The 20,410-nt window shown below is 40.4% G+C and overlaps 1 protein-coding gene across 4 annotated transcripts in view; it reads left to right on the top strand.

The window, feature by feature from the left end:
- The window catches only part of LOC132881620 (zinc finger protein 850-like), a 110,893-nt gene that overhangs the window by 76,421 nt on the left and 14,062 nt on the right, over window positions 1–20,410 (top strand). Inside the window, exons 1-2 of one of the 4 annotated variants that reach the window (XM_060914295.1) lie at window positions 17,728–17,814; window positions 17,933–18,027. In XM_060914295.1, the coding sequence (XP_060770278.1) occupies window positions 17,959–18,027 (69 nt within the window). In that variant the 5' untranslated portion in view covers window positions 17,728–17,814; window positions 17,933–17,958. Of the gene's footprint in view, window positions 1–7,039; window positions 8,261–17,727; window positions 17,885–17,932; window positions 18,028–20,410 lie in introns of those variants that run through there. The other 3 variants (XM_060914304.1, XM_060914323.1, XM_060914314.1) reach the window with 3 other exon arrangements.

Here is a 20,410-nt window from a genome sequence, read left to right as displayed (position 1 = left end):
ATGGAGTTATACACATCACCTTTTGATCTTGAAGAGAAAGGAATGATGACACAAAAGCAGTAATAGAGAAAAGAGATATTCGTCTTTTGTTTCACGGATCTATTCGTGAATGTCAGCCACAAATTACATACTTGCGATTCAAAACTCTTCAAGGTCAATGCAGAGTCATGATGTTTCCTGCGTGTCACCATCTTGGTGTAACCCAGTTCCATCGTTATGCTAATTAGTTCAAGCTCCTCACATTTGGCTGTTTCTGTAGGGCCATACTGTTTGGCTCCAAGATAGTGAGGATATTCGGTCCCAGAATGGAGGAAAGCAACCCTCAGCACATCTAAATGATCACATCTCGTCTGCATGATATTGTTCTTGCAAGATACAGGAAAATGCCATGCACAATAAAAAGAAATGAAAAAATTTCAGATGATTTTGCAGTCAGTATTTTTTCACTTTCTTAAAATTTAACGTATTCTAGACTCATTACATGTAAACTAAAATGTTTCAAGCAATTTTCTATTTTAATTTTGATAGTTATGGCCTACAGCACAAAAACATCTCAAAATATTATTAAAATATTTTCATTTTGAATTTGGATAAAACAGTATAAACACCATGCATCTCTTGGTTGAGTTCAGTTCACGCAACCACAAACATGGGAAAGACTGCTGACTTGACTGTCTTCTGGACAACTATCATCAACACCTTCCACAAGGAGGGTAAGCCACAGAAGGCCATTGCTGAAAAGGCTGGCTGAAAAAGGTGTACAGGCAACAGGGATGACTGCAGTCTTGAGATGATCGTCAAGAAAAGTTGAATCATGTTTGACCTGAAAAAGTTAATGCTGGCTAAAACAGAAAAGTGTCAGCATTAACTTTTTCAGCAGTTTGTGCTACAGTAGCTCTTCTGTGGGATTGGACCACATGGGCTAGCCTTCATGCCCCAAGTGAATCAGTGAGCCTTGGCTGCCCATGACCCTATCGCAGGTTCACTGGTTGTCCTTAACCACTGCATACCAAGAACACCCCATAAGATGTGCCCTTTTGGAGATGCTCAGACCCAATCTTCAAATTCAAAACACTTTAAATTGCCCCGAGGGGACAAATAAAGGCACACAGAGAAGTACAGTTAAACATAATTAAAAGAGAATTTTAAACATAAATTGACAGTGTGCAAGGTGGCAGTATGAGGATAAATAACTGTACAGTGGTACAGTATGTATAAATATAATAAAAAAAAGCAGTATATACAAAAATATCTTGTGGTGCAATTTGCTTATGAGGTAGAAGGATCAATAGCAGCAGAGTCTATGTTTAAAGTGGTATGTGTACAGAAGGAGTGGTTAGTGCACCAGACAGGTTTGAGTGCATCTGAAGAAGGGGGAAGGGGCTGGAGGGGCGAGTTGAGGGACAAGGATGGCAGAGAGTTGAGGAGCTGAACCGCTCTGGGGACAAAGGTCGCTCTTCTCCTCTGTGTTCGGCAGCTTGGACAATGGAGCCAGCGTCCTGAGGGGGGCCACTCAAATGCAGGGAACAGGACATGTGAAGGGTCCTGAAGAATCCTGCTGGCTGAGTTTACTGTCTGCTGCTCACAGAAAGTTGAGAGTGACCTGAGGGGGAGTCCAATAATTTTAGAGCACACCTCGACTGTACTCTGCAGGTGGCTTTTGTTCTGAAGGCTAAGGGAGTGGAACCAGCAGGTTATGGAAAACATTATACTCTCAATGAAGGAGTAGTCGAAAGTTGTCAGAATGTCCTTGCTGACCCCAAAGGACTTAAAGCAGATACGCAGAACCTTTTATTTTTAAATACATTTCTGAGTGGATAGTATCTCCATCCTTGACTCTTGTATGCTGCATAAATGCGAATAAAAAATATATTTTTGAGAGTTAAAATCCACCACAAAGTTGGCATTTGAGCTGCCCTGCTGAGCTAGCCATGTGTGATGTCACTGCGATAACCGGTTTTAAGGCCAAGGCTTTTTACAGCTATAGAGCAAAGTCATATAAATAAAAACTTAGGGTGAAAGTAAGAAATAATGTTACCGACTTGCTCAACTAAGACTGATTTGACTTCATTGATTGTGGGTTGACTCTCATTAAAACAGGTGTTATAACTTATGCAACATGCATGCATTTTCACTGATAAAATGTAAAAGGCTAATTAAATAATCAGATGAACTGAAACAATCACATTCTGAAGCAAATTAAATAATCTTATACCGGTAACTTAAACACACAATACAAGTTACATGTATTAATCTAAATGCAGGTAAACTTTTTTTTTTTTAAATCCAAACAAGAACTGCAGCTTACCCATCTGTGTTCTCGCTTCTTGAAGGCCGATTTGTTTTGAAACAATCTGACTTTCAGTTGTTCGTTCACTTTCTCCATTCATTCACTTCTTCCACGTAAAGGAGAGATGGCAGCAATATCCAATTTAGATATAAGACGGCTGGTCCACTCATTCTCTATTTTGTCCATACGGAGTTCTCCGCCATTACTGCTCGGCTCAGGCAATTACTGAAACCCGGGACGGAACGGGACGTCACCGGTTTTATCAACAACCGCAGGGAGGTCTCTGCCCGAGCGATAGGTCACGTCCCGTTCCATCCCAGGTTTTACCAACAACCCTCGGCTCACTCCAGGAGGACTGGTGCAACTGAACTTTTTCTTTTTAAATAAAATAAAATACTTTACTTTTATTGTAGTTTTCTTTAATTGTTGGTACTGCACCCTCTTTCAATACGGGCTTATAGCCAACGCTCCTCAACAGATCAGAGGTCTCATACGAGTCTTCAGTAAAATGTGCAGAGCAGAGGAGAGACCACTTCGTAGGCGCCCAATGTGCCCGTAAACTTCTCGCAAAACGCGTCCAAATCTTTTCAGTTTGAACATTCTTAGTCCATGAATGCAACGGAAATCCACCTTCTGTCGTGTTGCTGCACCCACCAGCAACACCTCTACGTGGCATGGTGATAAATTAGCTCAAAATGAGGATCGGAGTTGCAGTCAACTGTGTTTTAGTATAGCGGAAATGGTGATGAGACCGATAGACTTCCTGCTGTGACGTCACAGATGTCAAGGTCATTCGCTCAGACCGCTACCTATATAAATCACTTTAATCATAAAAATTACTATATTAGATTTATTGTTAATGCTTAAAACTATTCCTGTGCCATTCTTGAGGTCTCAAGGCATTTATAAACGAAAGTGAGGCCATGGCTCTGCGTATATGCTTTAAGCTTCCTCAGGAGGTACTGTCACTGTTGGCACTTTCTGGGGACGTCCTCTGTGTTGGAGGCAAATCTGAGGTTTGTATTATTATTATTATAATAATCTCACCATTACAATATTTGGCCATTGTCAGAGTCGCTCAGATCCTTACGCTTGCCCATTTTTCCTGCTTCCAACACGCCAGCTTTGAGAACTGACTGTTCTCTTACTGCCAAATACATCCTACCCCTTGACATGTGCCACTGTAACAACATAATCAATGTAATTCACTTTACATGTCAGTGTTTTGAATTTTATGGTGTGTGTGTGTGTGTGTGTGTGTGTGTGTGTGTAGTACTGTGTAAAGAAATGTCATCCAAAAATGGCTTCAAAAATAATGAAATGTTCCAACATTTAAAAATAAAAATGGAAAAATACTATGAACAGCAGTAAGCCATAATAATAAAAGTCAATATTTGGTGTAAGACTACCCTTTGTTTATTAAGGAAAAAAACCTCAGGTACAATGAGTGCAGTTTGATGAAGAAAGGAGTTGTAGCATACAACTCTTGACTGAGCATTTTGCAGCCACAGTTCTTCTGGACACTTTGTCACACTTGCTTCTTAATTTTGCAGCAAAACCCAGTAGCCTTCATTATGTTTTCTTTTTTAATCTGAAAAGTGCTCCGTTATGGAATATGCTGCCCAGACACAAACTTTTTTTTTTTGTAACATTTAATTTTATGCAGGAAAACATTTTAGAGTTCCAAGCATTTGTTTCTGGACTGACTTGATAATGCAGAAGTCATATAATGGAAATCTATAACACCGTTTGTATGAAAAAAAATGGGTAAAACAACATCGGGAACATGGAGAACTCCAACTGTGACATATTTCTCAATATGTCACTTGTGAGGGCATCAATGAATTGTTTGGATAAATTTGGGTACTTTGTAAATGTGTCTGTACGGAAAAAAAAAATCATGTTGGCTTGAAGATATGAAGTTTAGATTTTTGTTGAAAAACTCGCATTTTTCATCCAAAATACATTGCGGAGCTGAGTGACACTTGACAATATCTTCACTCCGATGACATCACTCCCAGTGTTTTCCTGCTGACTTGGCATGTTGAAAATATGGTGACCTGGTTCAAAATTTAAATTCTTTTGATTAAATTGAATATTTTTTGTGGATATGTCTCTGATACTAACAACATTTTCATGGTGGCGTGATGAAGCTTGTTTTCTCATGTTGAAAATTATCACTCTGCGTGATACATTCACTACTCGAAGATAAACTTCATATCTTTGTGCAACCAAGTAATAGTCTCTTTCTCTCTCTTGCTGTCTGTGTGTATGTGTATACAGTGGTGCATGAAAGTTTGTGAACCCTTTAGAATTTGCTGTATTTCTGCATAAATATGACCAAAAACATAATCAGATTTTCACACAAGTCCTAAAAGTAGGTAAAGAGAACCCAGTTAAACAAATGAGACAAAAATATTATACTTGGTCATTTATTTATTGAGGAAAATGATCCAATATTACATATCTGTGAGTGGCAAAAGTATGTGAACCTTTGCTTTCAGTATCTGGTGTGACCCCCTTGTGCAGCAATAACTGCAACTAAACGTTTTCGGTAACTTGATCAGTCCTGCACACCGGCTTGGAGGAATTTTAGCCCATTGCTCCATAAAGAACAGCTTCAACTCTGGGATATTGGTGGGTTTCCTCACATGAACTGCTCACTTCAGTTCCTTCCACAACATTTTTGATTGGATTAAGGTCAGGACTTTGACTTGGCCATTCCAAAGCATTAACTTTATTCTTCTTTAACCATTCTTTGGTAGAACGACTTGTGTGCTTAGGGTCGTTGTCTTGCTGCATGACCCACCTTCTCTTGAGATTCAGTTCATGGATGGATGTCTTGACATTTTCCTTTAGAATTTGCTGGTATAATTCAGAATTCATTGTTCCATCAATGATGGCAAACTGTCCTGGCCCAGATGCAGCAAAACAGGCCCAAACCATGATACTACCACCACCATGTTTCACAGATGGGATAAGGTTCTTATGCTGGAATGCAGTGTTTTCCTTTCTCCAAACATAACACTTCTCATTTAAACCAAAAAGTTCTATTTTGGTCTCATCCATCCACAAAACATTTTTCCAATAGCCTTCTGGCTTATCCATGTGATCTTTAGCAAACTGCAGATGAGCAACAATGTTCTTTATGGAGAGCAGTGGCTTTCTCCTTGCAACCCTGCCATGCACACCATTGTTGTTCAGTGTTCTCCTGATGGTGGACTCATGAGCATTAACATTGGCTAATGTGAAAGAGGCCTTCAGTTGCTTAAAATTTACCCTGGGGTCCTTTGTGACCTCGCTGACTATTACACGCTTTGCTCTTGGAGTGATCTTTGTTGGTCGACCACTCCTGGGGAGGGTAACAATGGTCTTGAATTTCCTCCATTTGAACATAATCTGCCTGACTGTGTATTGGTGGAGTCCAAACTCTTTAGAGATGATTTTGTAACCTTTTCCAGCCTGATGAGCATCAACAACGCTTTTTCTGAGGTCCTCAGAAATCTCCTTTGTTCATGCCATGATACACTTCCACAAGCATGTGTTGTGAAGATCAGACTTTGATCGATCCCTGTTCTTTAAATAAAACAGGGCGCCCACTCACACCTGATTGTCATCCCATTGATTGAAAACACCTGACTCTAATTTCACCTTCAAATTAACTGCTAATCCTAGAGGTTCACATACTTTTGCCACTCACAGATATGTAATATTGGATCATTTTCCCCAACAAATAAATTAGAGGTGAAAGTGTGACAGGATTTCCTGGAATTCCGGGTTTTTAGATTTTCCGCCGGATATTTTCTGCTAATGACCTGGAAATCCGGATATTTGACAGAATGGAGAAATTTATTTTTCGGATTTTTCGCGTTCCTAGACGCGGTGTAATACTTCGCATCGTCCTTGCATGGGCGCGGTCCTTAAATAGCCCAAACATAGTTCATTGATAAAAAAACAGGTGTTCTTTGTTAATGGCGCACGTGCCGGAGCTTGTTAGTCACGCGCGCCAAGGCGCGCCTTCAGGTGCACGTGCTAAGGCGTGCAGGACTGACACCACACAATCGCACTAGAAAGCATGGTCAATCTGCCAGTGTCGCTGTAGTGTTTTTAGTTGCGAATTACGAGTATTTTCTCTTGTGTTAATAATTCGCCATGTCAAAACAAGCAAAACTTTCCTCCTTCTTTCAACGTGAAGAGAGGTAAGCAATTTATTTTATATATATATATATATATATATATATATATATATATATATATATATATATTCCCATCAAAGTTGCATTTTGTGGTTTCAAAACTAAGTTTTAGTACTGTTTCTAGAACACAAAATCAAGAAAACGTGGAAGAAACAGCAATAATGGAAGAGCCGGTTTCTAAGCTACCTAAAACTAGCAATAGTAATTATTTTTTGTTGCATAATGTACTCAGGCCGCCGGTCAGTGTGTGACACACACACACCCTACACCCCTGATTGCGCCCCCCCCCCCCCCCCCCCCCCAAATCCGGGTTTTTTTCCTTTGCTCCACTTTCATCTCTAATAAATGACTAAGTATAATATTTTTTGTCTCATTTGTTTTAACTGGGTTCTCTTTATATACTTTTAGGACTTATGTGAAAATCTGATGATGTTTTGGGTCATATTTATGCAGAAATGTAGAAAATTCTAAAGGGTTCAAAAACTTTCAAGCACCACTGTATAATATGTGTATGTGAGTGAAGCATCTTGAATCATTTCATTATGTTTTCCAGGTGTACCACTGCTCAGATTGTGGGAAAAGTTTTATGAAGAGTCGCCAATTAAAATATCACCAGTGTATCCATATCAGAGAGAAGCCATATCACTGTGGACAGTGTGGGAGGAGTTTTACTTCAAAGAGTACTCTCCAACAGCATGAGCGTATTCACACAGGAGAGAAGCCGTATCACTGTGGACAGTGTGGGAGGAATTTTACTCAGCAGAGTACTCTCCAACAGCATGAGCGCATCCACACAGGAGAGAAGCCGTATCATTGTGGACAGTGTGGGAGGAGTTTTGCTTGTCAGAGTACTCTCCACCAGCATGAGCGCATCCACACAGGAGAGAAGCCGTATCACTGTGGACAGTGTGGGAGGAGTTTTACTTCTCAGAGTTATCTCCAACAGCACCAGCGGATCCACACAGGAGAGAACTTGGATCATTGTGGACAGTGTGGGAAGAGTTTTACTTCCAAGACTACTCTCCAACTGCATGAGCTTATCCACACAGGAGAGAAGCCATATCACTGTGGACAGTGTGGGAAGAGTTTTCGTCGTTGGAGTCATCTCCACGATCATGAGCGTATCCATACAGGAGAGAAGCCGTACCATTGTGGACAGTGTGGTAAGAGTTTTACTTCTAAGAGTAATCTCCAACAGCATGAGCGTGTCCACACAGGACAGAAGCCATATTGCTGTGGACAATGTGGGAAGAGTTTTACTTCTAAGAGTCATCTCCAACGGCATGAGCGTATCCACACAGGAGAGAAGCCGTATCGCTGTGGACAGTGTGGAAAGGGTTTTACTTGTTGGAGTCATCTCCATTATCATGAGCGTATCCATACAGGAGAGAAACCGTATCATTGTGGACAGTGTGGTAAGGGTTTTACTTGTCGGAGTAATCTCCAACAGCATGAGCGTGTCCACACAGGCGAGAAGCCATATTACTGTGGACTGTGTTGGAAGAGTTTTACTTGTCGGAGTCATCTCCAACTGCATGAGCGTGTCCACACAGGAGAGAAGCCGTATTGCTGTGGACAGTGTGGGAAGAGTTTTGCTCGTCAGGGTAGTCTCCAACGGCATGAACGTATCCACACGGGAGAGAAGCCGTATCGTTGTGGACAGTGTGGGAAGAGTTTTGTTTGTCGGAGTAGCGTCCAACGACATGAACGTGTCCACACAGGAGAGAAGCTGTATCATTGTGGACAGTGTGGGAAGAGTTTTCGTCACCTAACTGCCTTCCATAGCCACCTGCAGATTCATAAAGAACAGAAGCCCTATCAGTGTGGACAATGTGGAGGGAGCTTTATTCATTCAAGATTGTTTCGGAAACACAAGTGCCCTAACAATAAAACCAACAGCTCTTGACATGGAATTTTTTTTTCAAGTTAAGATATGTTTTTATATTCCTTTTTAAAAATGGTAATTGGAAATTTTAGTTAAAACTCTATAACCATCCATTATTGCAGCAGTCACATGGGTCAAGTTTTCAAGATTCAATGATTGTGTTTCATGGACAGACCTTTAAAAATGTTTTCCCATGATGAATCGAAAGAAAAAAAGAAGGAAAGCACAACTTTATTCATCACACACTTGTGAAATTTCCTTCCTGCATTTAACCCATCTGAAGCAGTGAAAACACACACATGCACATGTGAGCAATGAGTACACACACACACACACACACACACACACCCAGAGCAGTGGGCAACCATGCTAACAGTGCCCGGGGAGCAGTTGGGAGTTAGGTGCCTCGCTCAAGGACACCTCAGCCCAAGGCCGTCCCATATTAACCTAACCGCATGTGGGGGAAACCCATGCAGACACGGGGAGAACATGCAAACTCCACACAGAAGGGCCCTCACCGGCCGCTGGGTTCAAACCCAGAACCTTCTTGCTGTGAGGCGACTGTGCAAGCCACGACACCACTTTTCTTAAAAAGTCTGAAATGAAGAAATCTGCTTGGGTAGTTTACAAACCCAATTCCAAAAATTTGTGACAATGTGTGTAAAACGTAAATAACAAAATATGATGATTTTGCAAATCATGGAAACCCTATATTTAATTGAAAATAATACAAAGACACATTTCAGAAAAGTTGGGATGGGGCAAGAATTTAAGAATAACGTTCTTAAGTAACGTGTGAGCAAGCAGTGCAAGAATTGAAGAATAACGTTCCTTTAGATAAAATTGCAAAGGATTTGTGGATCACATCATCTGTGGTACATAATATCATTAAAAGAATCAGAGAATCTGGAGAGATCTCTGTATGCAAGACAAGGCTGAAAACTGACCTTGGATGCCTGTGATCTTCAGGCCCTCAGGCGACACTGCACTAAAAGCAGACACGTGTCTGTAGTGGAAATCACTGTTTGGGCTCAGTAACACTTCAGAAAGCCATAATCTGTGACAACAGTTCATTACTGCATCCACAAATGCAAATCAAAACCAGTTATAAACAATATCCAGAAACACCGCCACCTTTTCTGGGTCCAAGCTCTTTTACGATGGACTGAGGTGAAGTGGAAAATTGGCCCGAGGTCTGACGAATCAAAAGGAGAAATTATTTTTAAAAATCATGGACACCACGTCCTTCAGGCTAAAGAGGAGAGGGACCATCCTGCTCATCAATGCAAAGTTCAAAAGCCAGCATCTGTGATAGTATGCAGGTGCATTAGCGCACATGACATGGGTAGCTTGTACATCTGGGAAGGCATCATTAATGCTGAATGATATCCACATGTTTCAGAGCAATATGCTACCATCCAGGCAAAACCTTTTTCAGGGAAGGCTTTCCTTCTTTCCGCAAGATGATGCCAAACTGCTTTCTGCACATATTTAAACCGCATGGGTCCATAGTAAGAGAGTCTGGGTGCTAAACTGGCTTGCTTGCAGTCCAGACTTGTCTCCCACTTAAAACTTTTGCCACATTATGATGTTCAAAATACAACAAAGGAGACCCCAAACTGTTGAGCAACTGAAATTGTATATCGGGCAAGAATGGGATAACATTTCTCTCTCAAACTATAGCAATTGGTCTCCTCAGTTCCCAAATGTTTGCAGAGTATTGTTAAAATTAGAGGTGATGCAACATTGTGGTAAACATGCTCCTGTCCCAACGTTTTTGAAACGTGTTGCTGGCATCAAATTCAAAATGAGCATTTTTTTTTCAAAATACAATAAAATTGCTCAGTTTTAAGATTTGCTATTGTCTTTGGACTATTTTCAGTGAAATGTAGGGTTTCCAAGATTTGCAAATCGTTATATTCTGCGTTTTATTTGCGTTTTGCACAGTGTCTGAAAGTTATGGAATTGGGGTTGTACTATATAAAGTCCTTAGCAATGCCCATTTTAAAAAAGATATCAAAATGAACACATTCATGATTGCTTAACAGATGTCCACAGTTTTTTCACTGTACCTTTTCCAAGCAGGTTTGCATATATGCAAAACGTAGAGGGGTGGGGTTTTTTTGTTTGTTTTAAAGTATGGCTTTTTCCCCCTTGTATCTTCCATATATTTCAATCTCTCTGCTCTGGCCATGACCACGTCTTCACCTGCATCTGTGACCTCTACTCTGTCCTTTATCTCCGTGCATCTTTTTTTTCCTTCATCCTCTACCCCATCTGGAGGCATCACATTTGGTTTAGGGCATATTTTGTCCTTGTAGGGCTCAGGAGCAAAGGCTTGGATGTGTTTGTCGAGGTACTGTTGCCTAGCTAGCAGAAGTCCAGGTGAGGGAAATGTGACTGGATGACCACCTGGATCGTTTCTTTGGGTACTGTAAGAAATGGTGTTTTTGTCCAGCAAGCCCTCTGCCTTTCAAAGAGAGAGAGAAATCGTTGCAAAGGCAGAAAGAGCAAGCGGAAGCCTGAAAGACAGAAGAGGAAGTACTGCCATAAGGATTACTCTTTTGAAGGCAGAGGTAGCCCAGCTGAAAGGAAGCCTCCAAAAGGAGTGGCTATGGCAGCAGTTCAGTCGTATACTGAAGTCACTGCAAGAAATCCGATTGCGTCGGAGTGAGGGCAGATCTTCACACTGAATCGATGAGGAAATGTGCATTTGTATTTTGTGATTTTATGCAGATGTAAATATATACACACACCTTGATGTAATCACGTATAAAATGTAATAAAATGTGACTTGTTTTATGTTGACTTTTTATTTAAAGAATTTTTTTGTTTTTCAGTAAAGAGTAAATGAAGTCAATTCTTCTAAAAAAGAAATTAAAAACAGATTTGTTAAAACATATTCTTAAGGGGGAGCAAGATGACGCTGTAGAGTAAACATCGCTGTAAGTGAACTCCGCTGGCATTTATCAGTTTGTGTATATTTCCCATGTCTTTGCAGTAAAATCAAGTCAACTTTGTCAAATATGCTATACATGCTCGACATACAGCATAGATGAAATTTCAGTCCTCTCTGACCCACGGTGCAAATAGGCAATGCAATAAATAAAAATAGAATAATAGAAAAAACAAACAATATAAACAGTATAAACACTAGATAAGAACTAGACAGACTAAACACTCATATATATATACAGTGGTGCTTGAAAGTTTGTGAACCCTTTAGAATTTTATATATTTCTGCATAAATATGACCTAAAACATCATCAGATTTTCACATAAGTCTTAAAAGTAGATAAAGAGAACCCAGTTAAACAAATGAGACAAAAATATTATACTTGGTCATTTATTTATTGAGGAAAATGATCCAATATTCCATATATGTGAGTGGCAAAAGTATGTGAACCTTTGCTTTCAGTATCTGGTGTGACCCCCTTGTGCAGCAATAACTGCAACTAAATGTTTCCGGTAACTGTTGATCAGTCCTGCACACCGGCTTGGAGGAATTTTAGCCCATTCCTCCATACAGAACAGCTTCAACTCTGGGATGTTGGTGGGTTTCCTCACATGAACTGCTCGCTTCAGGTCCTTCCACAACATTTCGACTGGATTAAGGTCAGGACTTTGACTTGGCCATTCCAAAACATTAACTTTATTCTTCTTTAACCATTCTTTGGTAGAATGACTTGCCCTGAACAGCGAGTGCCCTCTGGAGGGTGCGCACTCCGGCCCTGCGCAGCTCACACAGCGCGCGAGTGAAGTGAACAAGCCACGATTCGGGACTGAGCCGCTGTGTGTGAGATCCCAGCGCAGATCACTTATTACTTGCAAGTGGAAGGATGGCAAGCCTAAAGACAATCATAACTACACAATGGGCAGTATTTGCATCAGTATTTGCAGTATTTTCATACTTTTATACTCTTTAATGAAAGGTGATACAAGGCGGAAGTCTGCGCCGTTTTTCAGCAGTCGTGTCACATGACCAACGCCAGCGAATCAGGAAGGTGGATGTCACAGTGACGTTGTCCAATGAGACGCCAGCTAGAGCTCAGCACAGCGTATTCGCGTATTCTCAATGTTTACACAGCACCGGAGCTGATACGATCTAGATTGAATACGTGGACGCTGGCGGATTCCCGTTTCCCCGCTTTTTCAGGGGGGTTAATGTAAACGGACAGTGCGTCCGCGAAGAAAACGAGACAGATACGGTCTAGTGTAAACGTAGCCAAAGAAACCCCACCATGTCATGTACGATGTAGTACCTGGATGTGAGGCAAGTTAAAAATGGAGGAGAATTTAGGGCCACGGGACTCTCAATTAATTAATTGTTCTTTTAGGAAAAAAGTAATAAAATCGGAAGTCTATGATTCAAATTCAGTAGCTAAAAATAATTGGGTGTCAGGGGAAATTCTTTTTATGGCCTAAATAGGCTATTTGCAGGAATTGGTCACGTGTTAATTTTCCCTATAGCAACAAGCCCGTGGTGGGCAAGCTAACTTGACATTCTTTGACAACCGTAAGAGTTTGTCTGGCGATGTGAGGCAATCCATTTCTATAATAGCTGTTTTTACCTTTTCTACTCTTTTTTTTTTTTACCCGAATTTTCGTTTGTGGTTTTAACTTCTGTTGTAAGTTAAAGCGAATCATTGGCCGTAAAAGAGAGTTTTTTGGACTCAAGGTGGTCGCCGCCGAAAGAAATTCACGTGCGAAATGGCAGATTTCTCAGGTATGTTTCTAACTTATAATTTCTCCTTTTCTACCTTTTATCATTCGCTTAATGTGTGAAGATTCTTGAAAATAAATACAGATATATCTGTAGATGTGTTTTTAGCTGATAAGAAGCAGATTTATTCCCCAATGATTCGCTTTCACTTACGACAGAAGTTAAAACCACAAGCGAAAATTCGGGTCAAAAAAGACAGTAGAAAAGGTAAAAACAGCTATTATAGAAATGGATTGCTTTGCATTGCCAGTCAAACTCTTACGGTTGTCAAGGAATGTCATACCTGCCAACCCTCCCGATTTCGGCGAGAGGCTCCCGATTTCAGCCTCTGTCTCCCGCCTCCTGATCATATTTGTGGCAGATCACAGAATCCAGGGACACATGTCTGCCCGGGGGCATTTTGAGTTATTGACAGATTCAGAAAGTACAGTTTCTAAGCTTTCCAATGATGCCTTCCATGTGGAGATCTGACAATATTTGAAGAATGTGTGGCCTTTTGAAAGTGTATACTTCTTAAAACAGAAAAGGGAGAAAATCGCCCTCAAAGTTTTCCATCTCAGCTACTCTGGGTGTAGGGCGGGCACATAATGGTGCTCATTTGCATGACATTAAGGAAAGCCCTACCCCCTACGAGCTAGCATTATACTACTTTCATGTAAATAAAGATCACCACGTCAATTTTCCTTCCATGCAAAGTATGCCCAACACAATTATGAAGTACAAAAATAAGTCCTAAAGTATACTTTAACGTTTTGTGGTTGAAAAATTACTCACACCGTAAGAAAGAAAGATAGCACGATGATGACACAACTAACACAACACTAGTTTCATGTAAAGCCTCGGTCACAACCGGCCGTACCGTATGTGCTCCTACAGCCAGTCTACATCCAAAAAACGCAAGAAACACACGGAGAGCTCGCATGAAACGCACCAGAGCGCGTGTGTGAAAAGCACGAGAGCGCGCGTGTGATGTGCTGATTTTCGAGCCGCAGACTGGCTGCAGACCGGCCGCAGAGGTTCTTTGTCAAGTCAAACAAACTCTACGGGCGCTTACGTTTTTTTCAGGTTGCAAGACAAACTTATGGCCAACGCGCGTCTTTCTCCGTGAACAAAAAAAAAAAAAACTGCAGCGATTTGGGAAACGCCAAAAATCACACGGCCAAAAAATCGTACGTCCGGTTGTGACCTAGGCTTAACCAAACCACAACACTCTCCGTTACATGCAAAAATAACCACACAGCCTTAGATTAATAAACTTACCCCTTCAGAAAGAGAAACGTCGCCTTGCACACACCAATGCCTCCGATGGAAAGTAGTCCTAGAACGGTCCGTGTATCATCCGATCATTCAAGTATTCCATTCAATCTGGAAAACGAGGTTGCAGTTTTTTTTGCTAGAAATGGTCATCTCCTATGTAAATACCGAGTGTCTGTTTGCTTCGCGGTGTGTCATCTCCTCTGCGCTCTGTTTAGCTTGCTCATTCCATAGTGAAATCACACGCCTGTATGCAGTTAAGTAGCCACGAGCTCAGCTCGGATCATACAGCTGATTCGCGGAAAAAAAACCCAAAAGACTTAAATCATCATGTGAATGGCCCATATGGTAATTTACCCACACCCCCCAGCAGGCTACAGTCCTGACAAAAACGAGACAATTTGCAACAAAAAATGTATGCTTTTCCAACAAAACAATCTATTATCTGAAATACTGATTGCATTCTTCAAGATCTCAACTTGCACATGATGGAAAAAAACAAAAATCAGAAATTTCGAAAAAAAAAATGCTTCTTTTGCAATTATCTCGGATTCGTTTCGGCCGACATGTGTCCCTGGATTCGGTGAGGGGTCACATTTGCTAAAAACTGGATAATCTCCCGGTTTTGGGAAATCCCTACCGCCAAGTTAAAAATACTCTCGATTATGTCCAACCAGAATCGTATGAGAAACACTGCTGATGTCAACTGATTTTTAACCAATCAATGAACAGAATGACAGTCACTTCCGTAATGTAGGATTCACCCAGGCTGTCCCACATTTTTTACAAGCAGTCATTCATCATGGCCACTAAACCCAATACCAAACGGCAAAAATATGAATGCAAATCCCAGGTTGCATGGGAGAATGAATTTCCATGGATAAGCAAATGTTCGACCAGCCAGTTACACATTTTAAGGTAAAGATACCTTAAATCAGAATATAATGGACATTTGAGTGTGAAATTAAACTAGTCTTCCATACCATTTCAGAAACAAACTGTACAATTTCTAAAGTGTTTAGTGAAATGTTGCATGACAGAATTTGTTTGGTGAGTGTATTTGAATAGTGTGGGAGTGTCTTAGTGCTATTTTGAATTTATGTTTGAAAGTTTACAAGTGAATTATCTGGAAAGTGATTGATTTTGATAGTTTTGAGGTTTTAAGTGAAAGATTACTAGTGAGTGTATTTTGGTCGTACTAAAATTTTGCATTCGAGTGAATTTCTTTGTGGAGTATATTTTGATAGTATGGTAGTATTTATAGTGCCATTTTTAAATTTTGTTTGAAAACTTTCAGTCAGAGTTTGCAAATGAGCAAATTCCTTTGATGCATTCCGATAGGATTTTGATAGTATTTCTAGTGCTTTTTAAAAATTCTGTTGGAAAGTGTTTAGTGAGAGAGATGCATTTTAGTAGTACTAAGACAGTGCAGTATTTATTTAATTGAGTTGTTACTATTTTGGTTAAATCTTATTAAAATGTAATTTATATTATAATTGTCTGTATTTTTACATGAGCTTACAGAAGGAAAACACATTTGATGCAATCCAATAATACTTTCATTCACTGTGACTATTTGAAGAAATGATAAACATTCTTCTAAAGCGTCACTTGTTATTTTCTGTGAGTCTCTGTATGTATACAATATTCAGGCATGAGATTTTTCAGCTAAAAATCTGATTGAAGACTTCCCTTTCATTGTTATTATATTAAAATTCAAGATGAGTATTATTTCAGATTTTTCACTCTGAGCTCTCTCACGCCTGATACATGAATCCCGTAACCTATAATAATTGATAGAACAATATCAACAATTCAAAAACTCTTTAATTGGATAAATTTCAAATGGTTTGCAGTTAATTGGGATCCACTGTTTTTATCGTTTCGACCGCGCATCATACCCTCATCCAATTGAAAATGTCGTTCACGCACTTTTCTCCCCCATGAGAATTTTGAAAAGTTGGCAAATGAAGGTGCACTACACCAGAAATGGATTAAATGAAGATCAGAAATTCGTCTTCAGTGTAAAGCTGAATATTACAATAACTATCAGTGTAATGTTTAAGGATTAAAACGCTTGGCGTGTTCTGATGTTGGTAAATATTCACTGGTGTGATTTGGTACAGATGTTCATTAAGGTACATCGTGTTTATTCTTATACCATAATTTGTCAGTACTATCAAATAATTTATTAAAGTGACATTTCTCACCTTTTAAATCCGCTTAGGTTTTTATTATTTTTTTCCATGTTGTGGAATAGCCATGAAATAATAAGCTAGTTCCTTTTCTCACAGGTAATTGTTGTCATGCCCTCACTCTTAAAATAAAATCAGCTTGTCCTGTTACTGAGAAGCTGTACAGCAGTTAAAGTAAAGACTTTTTCACTCTGAGATTCATTGCAGTAAAATATTGAGTTTTCCTCTTCACCAAAATTACTCATTCACTTCACAAAATCTACGTCTACCTCCTGACTTGACTTAGTGGAGGTGTGTAAAAAAAAAAGGGGGGGTACTCTACGGAAGCCGCGAGAGGCCCTTCATATAATCTTTTTTTATTCACCTTGTTATCCCGAGATAACGACATAATTAATTCAGGATCTCGAGAAAACAACACAACTAATTCGAGATCTCGAGAAAACAAAACCGTTATTCCGAGATAACGACATAATTAATTCAGAATGTCGAGAAAACAAACAATTATTCCGTGATCTCGAGAAAACAAGACAATTATTCTGTGATCTCACCTTATTAGGTGATTGATTATTCCAGACATTCTAATGACCAAAGTTGTGTCTATACAGAATGAGAAATAGCCCCAAAGTCAGCATATCACAAGTCTCTTGGCGCACCTGAATGAACCATTTCTCAGCTGTTTTCTCGAGATCTTGAAATAACAGTTTTGTTTTCTAGAGACCTCGAAATAACGGTTTTGTTTTCTCGAGATCTCGAATTAGTTGTGTTGTTTTCTCGAGATCCTGAATTAATTATGTCGTTATCTCGGGATAACAAGGTGAATAAAAAAAAAAAGGATTATATGAAGGGCCTCTCTCGGCTGCTGTAGTACTTAGCAGGTGTTCTGGGCCTGAAATTAGAGGAATAGGATAAGATATTCCTTATTGATCCCCATGAGGGGAAATTCAGGTGTTGCAGCAGCTCAAGTACAGAGAAAATGTAGAATGGAATGTCAAGTTAGCTTGCCCACCACAGGCTTGTTGCTATGGGGAAAATTGACACGTGATCAATTCCTCCAAATGGCCTAAATTTGAGAAACCTGAAAGGCAGTATACCTTTCAGAGGATATGAGGTTTTTGGTGCGCTGAGCTGCACTCCATACCTCTAGGTGGTGGTAATGCACCGATTCGTTGTTGACCAACCGTCAAACTACTTCGAAGAAGAACTAATTCCTGGACACCACTGATCTGGGCTTGGAGCTTTCTGTGGAAGAGAGCGCTTCATTCTCTGTCTGGGTATTTGAAGTTGATTTTCTGTGTAATATCATTAAAGATGAGTTAATGTGAAACTTCCCACAGTTAACAGGTAGTGGAGATTCTGGACTCGTGAGTTTCTGTGTTTTTCTTCTTCCAGTGTCCTGATTCTTTTCACCTTTTATAATGAACTCAGAGTCCAGACGGTGCTCTTTAGGAAAATCTCCACAGACTCCTGCTGCTGCTGCCTCAAAGGTAAAGTTTATTCATGGGTCTGATTCTCTCTCTCTCTCTCTCTCTCTCTCTCTCTCTCTCTCTCTCTCAATCTCTCTCTCTCTGTGCACGTATTTATATCCTGGTGTAACCAGTTCTCGACAGCATAAGGTGTTCAAACTAATAATGAAAGACTGCTGACTTTTTTGCATGTATATTCTTACACAATATAATAAATGTTTAGATGGCTGAACTGACCAAATTTCTGCCAAATCTGTCTATATTTGAAAGTGCTATTCATCAAGAGGCTCCAGTTGAAATGATGGATTCTCTGAGGGGCGCCCTGAAGAAAATAGTCCTCTGTCAGTCACCTCAGAGAATCCATAATTTCAACTGGAGCCTCTCAGTGCATGGTATATTTGATTTCTCTCATTAAAAAATTCCAAACTAGAAGCGTTAACGACAAAGAATTAGAAATAAATCCTAAAATGTACAACCCCGATTCCAAAAAAGTTGGGACAAAGTACAAATTGTAAATAAAAACAGAATGCAATAATTTACAAATCTCAAAAACTGATATTGTATTCACAATAGAACATAGACAACATATCAAATGTCGAAAGTGAGACATTTTGAAATTTCATGACAGCAACACGTCTCAAAAAAGTTGGGACAGGGGCAATAAGAGGCTGGAAAAGTTAAAGGTACAAAAAAGGAACAGCTGGAGGACCAAATTGCAACTCATTAGGTCAATTGGCAATAGGTCATTAACATGACTGGGTATAAAAAGAGCATCTTGGAGTGGCAGTGGCTCTCAGAAGTAAAGCTGGGAAGAGGATCATCAATCCCCCTAATTCTGCGCCGACAAATAGTGGAGCAATATCAGCAAGGAGTTCGACAGTGTAAAATTTCAAAGAGTTTGAACATATCATCATCTACAGTGCATAATATCATCAAAAGATTCAGAGAATCTGGAAGAATCTCTGTGCGTAAGGGTCAAGGCCGGAAAACCATACTGGGTGCCCGTGATCTTCGGGCCCTTAGACGGCACTGCATCACATACAGGCATGCTTCTGTATTGGAAATCACAAAATGGGCTCAGGAATATTTCCAGAGAGCATTATCTGTGAACACAATTCACCGTGCCATCCGCCGTTGCCAGCTAAAACTCTATAATTCAAAGAAGAAGCCGTATCTAAACATGATCCAGAAGCACAGACGTCTTCTCTGGGCCAAGGCTCATTTAAAATGGACTGTGGCAAAGTGGAAAACTGTTCTGTGGTCAGACGAATCAAAATTTGAAGTTCTTTATGGAAATCAGGGACGCTGTGTCATTCGGACTAAAGAGGAGAAGGACGACCCAAGTTGTTATCAGCGCTCAGTTCAGAAGCCTGCATCTCTGATGGTATGGGGTTGCATTAGTGCGTGTGGCATGGGCAGCTTACACATCTGGAAAGACACCATCAATGCTGAAAGGTATATCCAGGTTCTAGAGCAACATATGCTCCCATCCAGACGACGTCTCTTTCAGGGAAGACCTTGCATTTTCCAACATGACAATGCCAAACCACATACTGCATCAATTACAGCATCATGGCTGCATAGAAGAAGGGTCCGGGTACTGAACTGGCCAGCCTGCAGTCCAGATCTTTCACCCATAGAAAACATTTGGCGCATCATAAAACGGAAGATACGACAAAAAAGACCAAAGACAGTTGAGCAACTAGAATCCTACATTAGACAAGAATGGGTTAACATTCCTATCCCTAAACTTGAGCAACTTGTCTGCTCAGTCCCCGGACATTTACAGACTGTTGTGAAGAGAAAAGGGGATGTCTCACAGTGGGAAACATGGCCTTGTCCCAACTTTTTTGAGATGATGTCATGAAACTTAAAATCACCTAATTTTTCTCTTTAAATGATACATTTTCTCAGTTTAAACATTTGATATGTCATCTATGTTCTATTCTGAATAAAATATGGAATTTTGAAACTTCCACATCATTGCATTCTGTTTTTATTTACAATTTGTTCTTGGAATCGGGGTTGTAGATCTACACACACAGAGAAATGCTTGCAGAGCTATCCACCATCTCATCTCATTATCTCTAGCCGCTTTATCCTGTTCTACAGGGCCGCAGGCAAGCTGGAGCCTATCCCAGCTGACTACGGGCGAAAGGCGGGGTACACCCTGGACAAGTCGCCAGGTCATCACAGGGCTGACACGTAGACACAGACAACCATTCACACTCACATTCACACCTACGCTCAATTTAGAGTCACCAGTTAACCTAACCTGCATGTCTTCGGACTGTGGGGGAAACCGGAGCACCTGGAGGAAACCCACGCGGACACGGGGAGAACATGTAAACTCCGCACAGAAAGACCCTCGCCGGCCACGGGGCTCGAACCCGGACCTTCTCGC

The sequence above is a fragment of the Neoarius graeffei genome, chromosome 1, assembly GCF_027579695.1.
Source record: "Neoarius graeffei isolate fNeoGra1 chromosome 1, fNeoGra1.pri, whole genome shotgun sequence".
NCBI classification, from domain to species: domain Eukaryota; kingdom Metazoa; phylum Chordata; class Actinopteri; order Siluriformes; family Ariidae; genus Neoarius; species Neoarius graeffei.
This window is presented reverse-complemented; position numbering and strand designations above follow the sequence as displayed.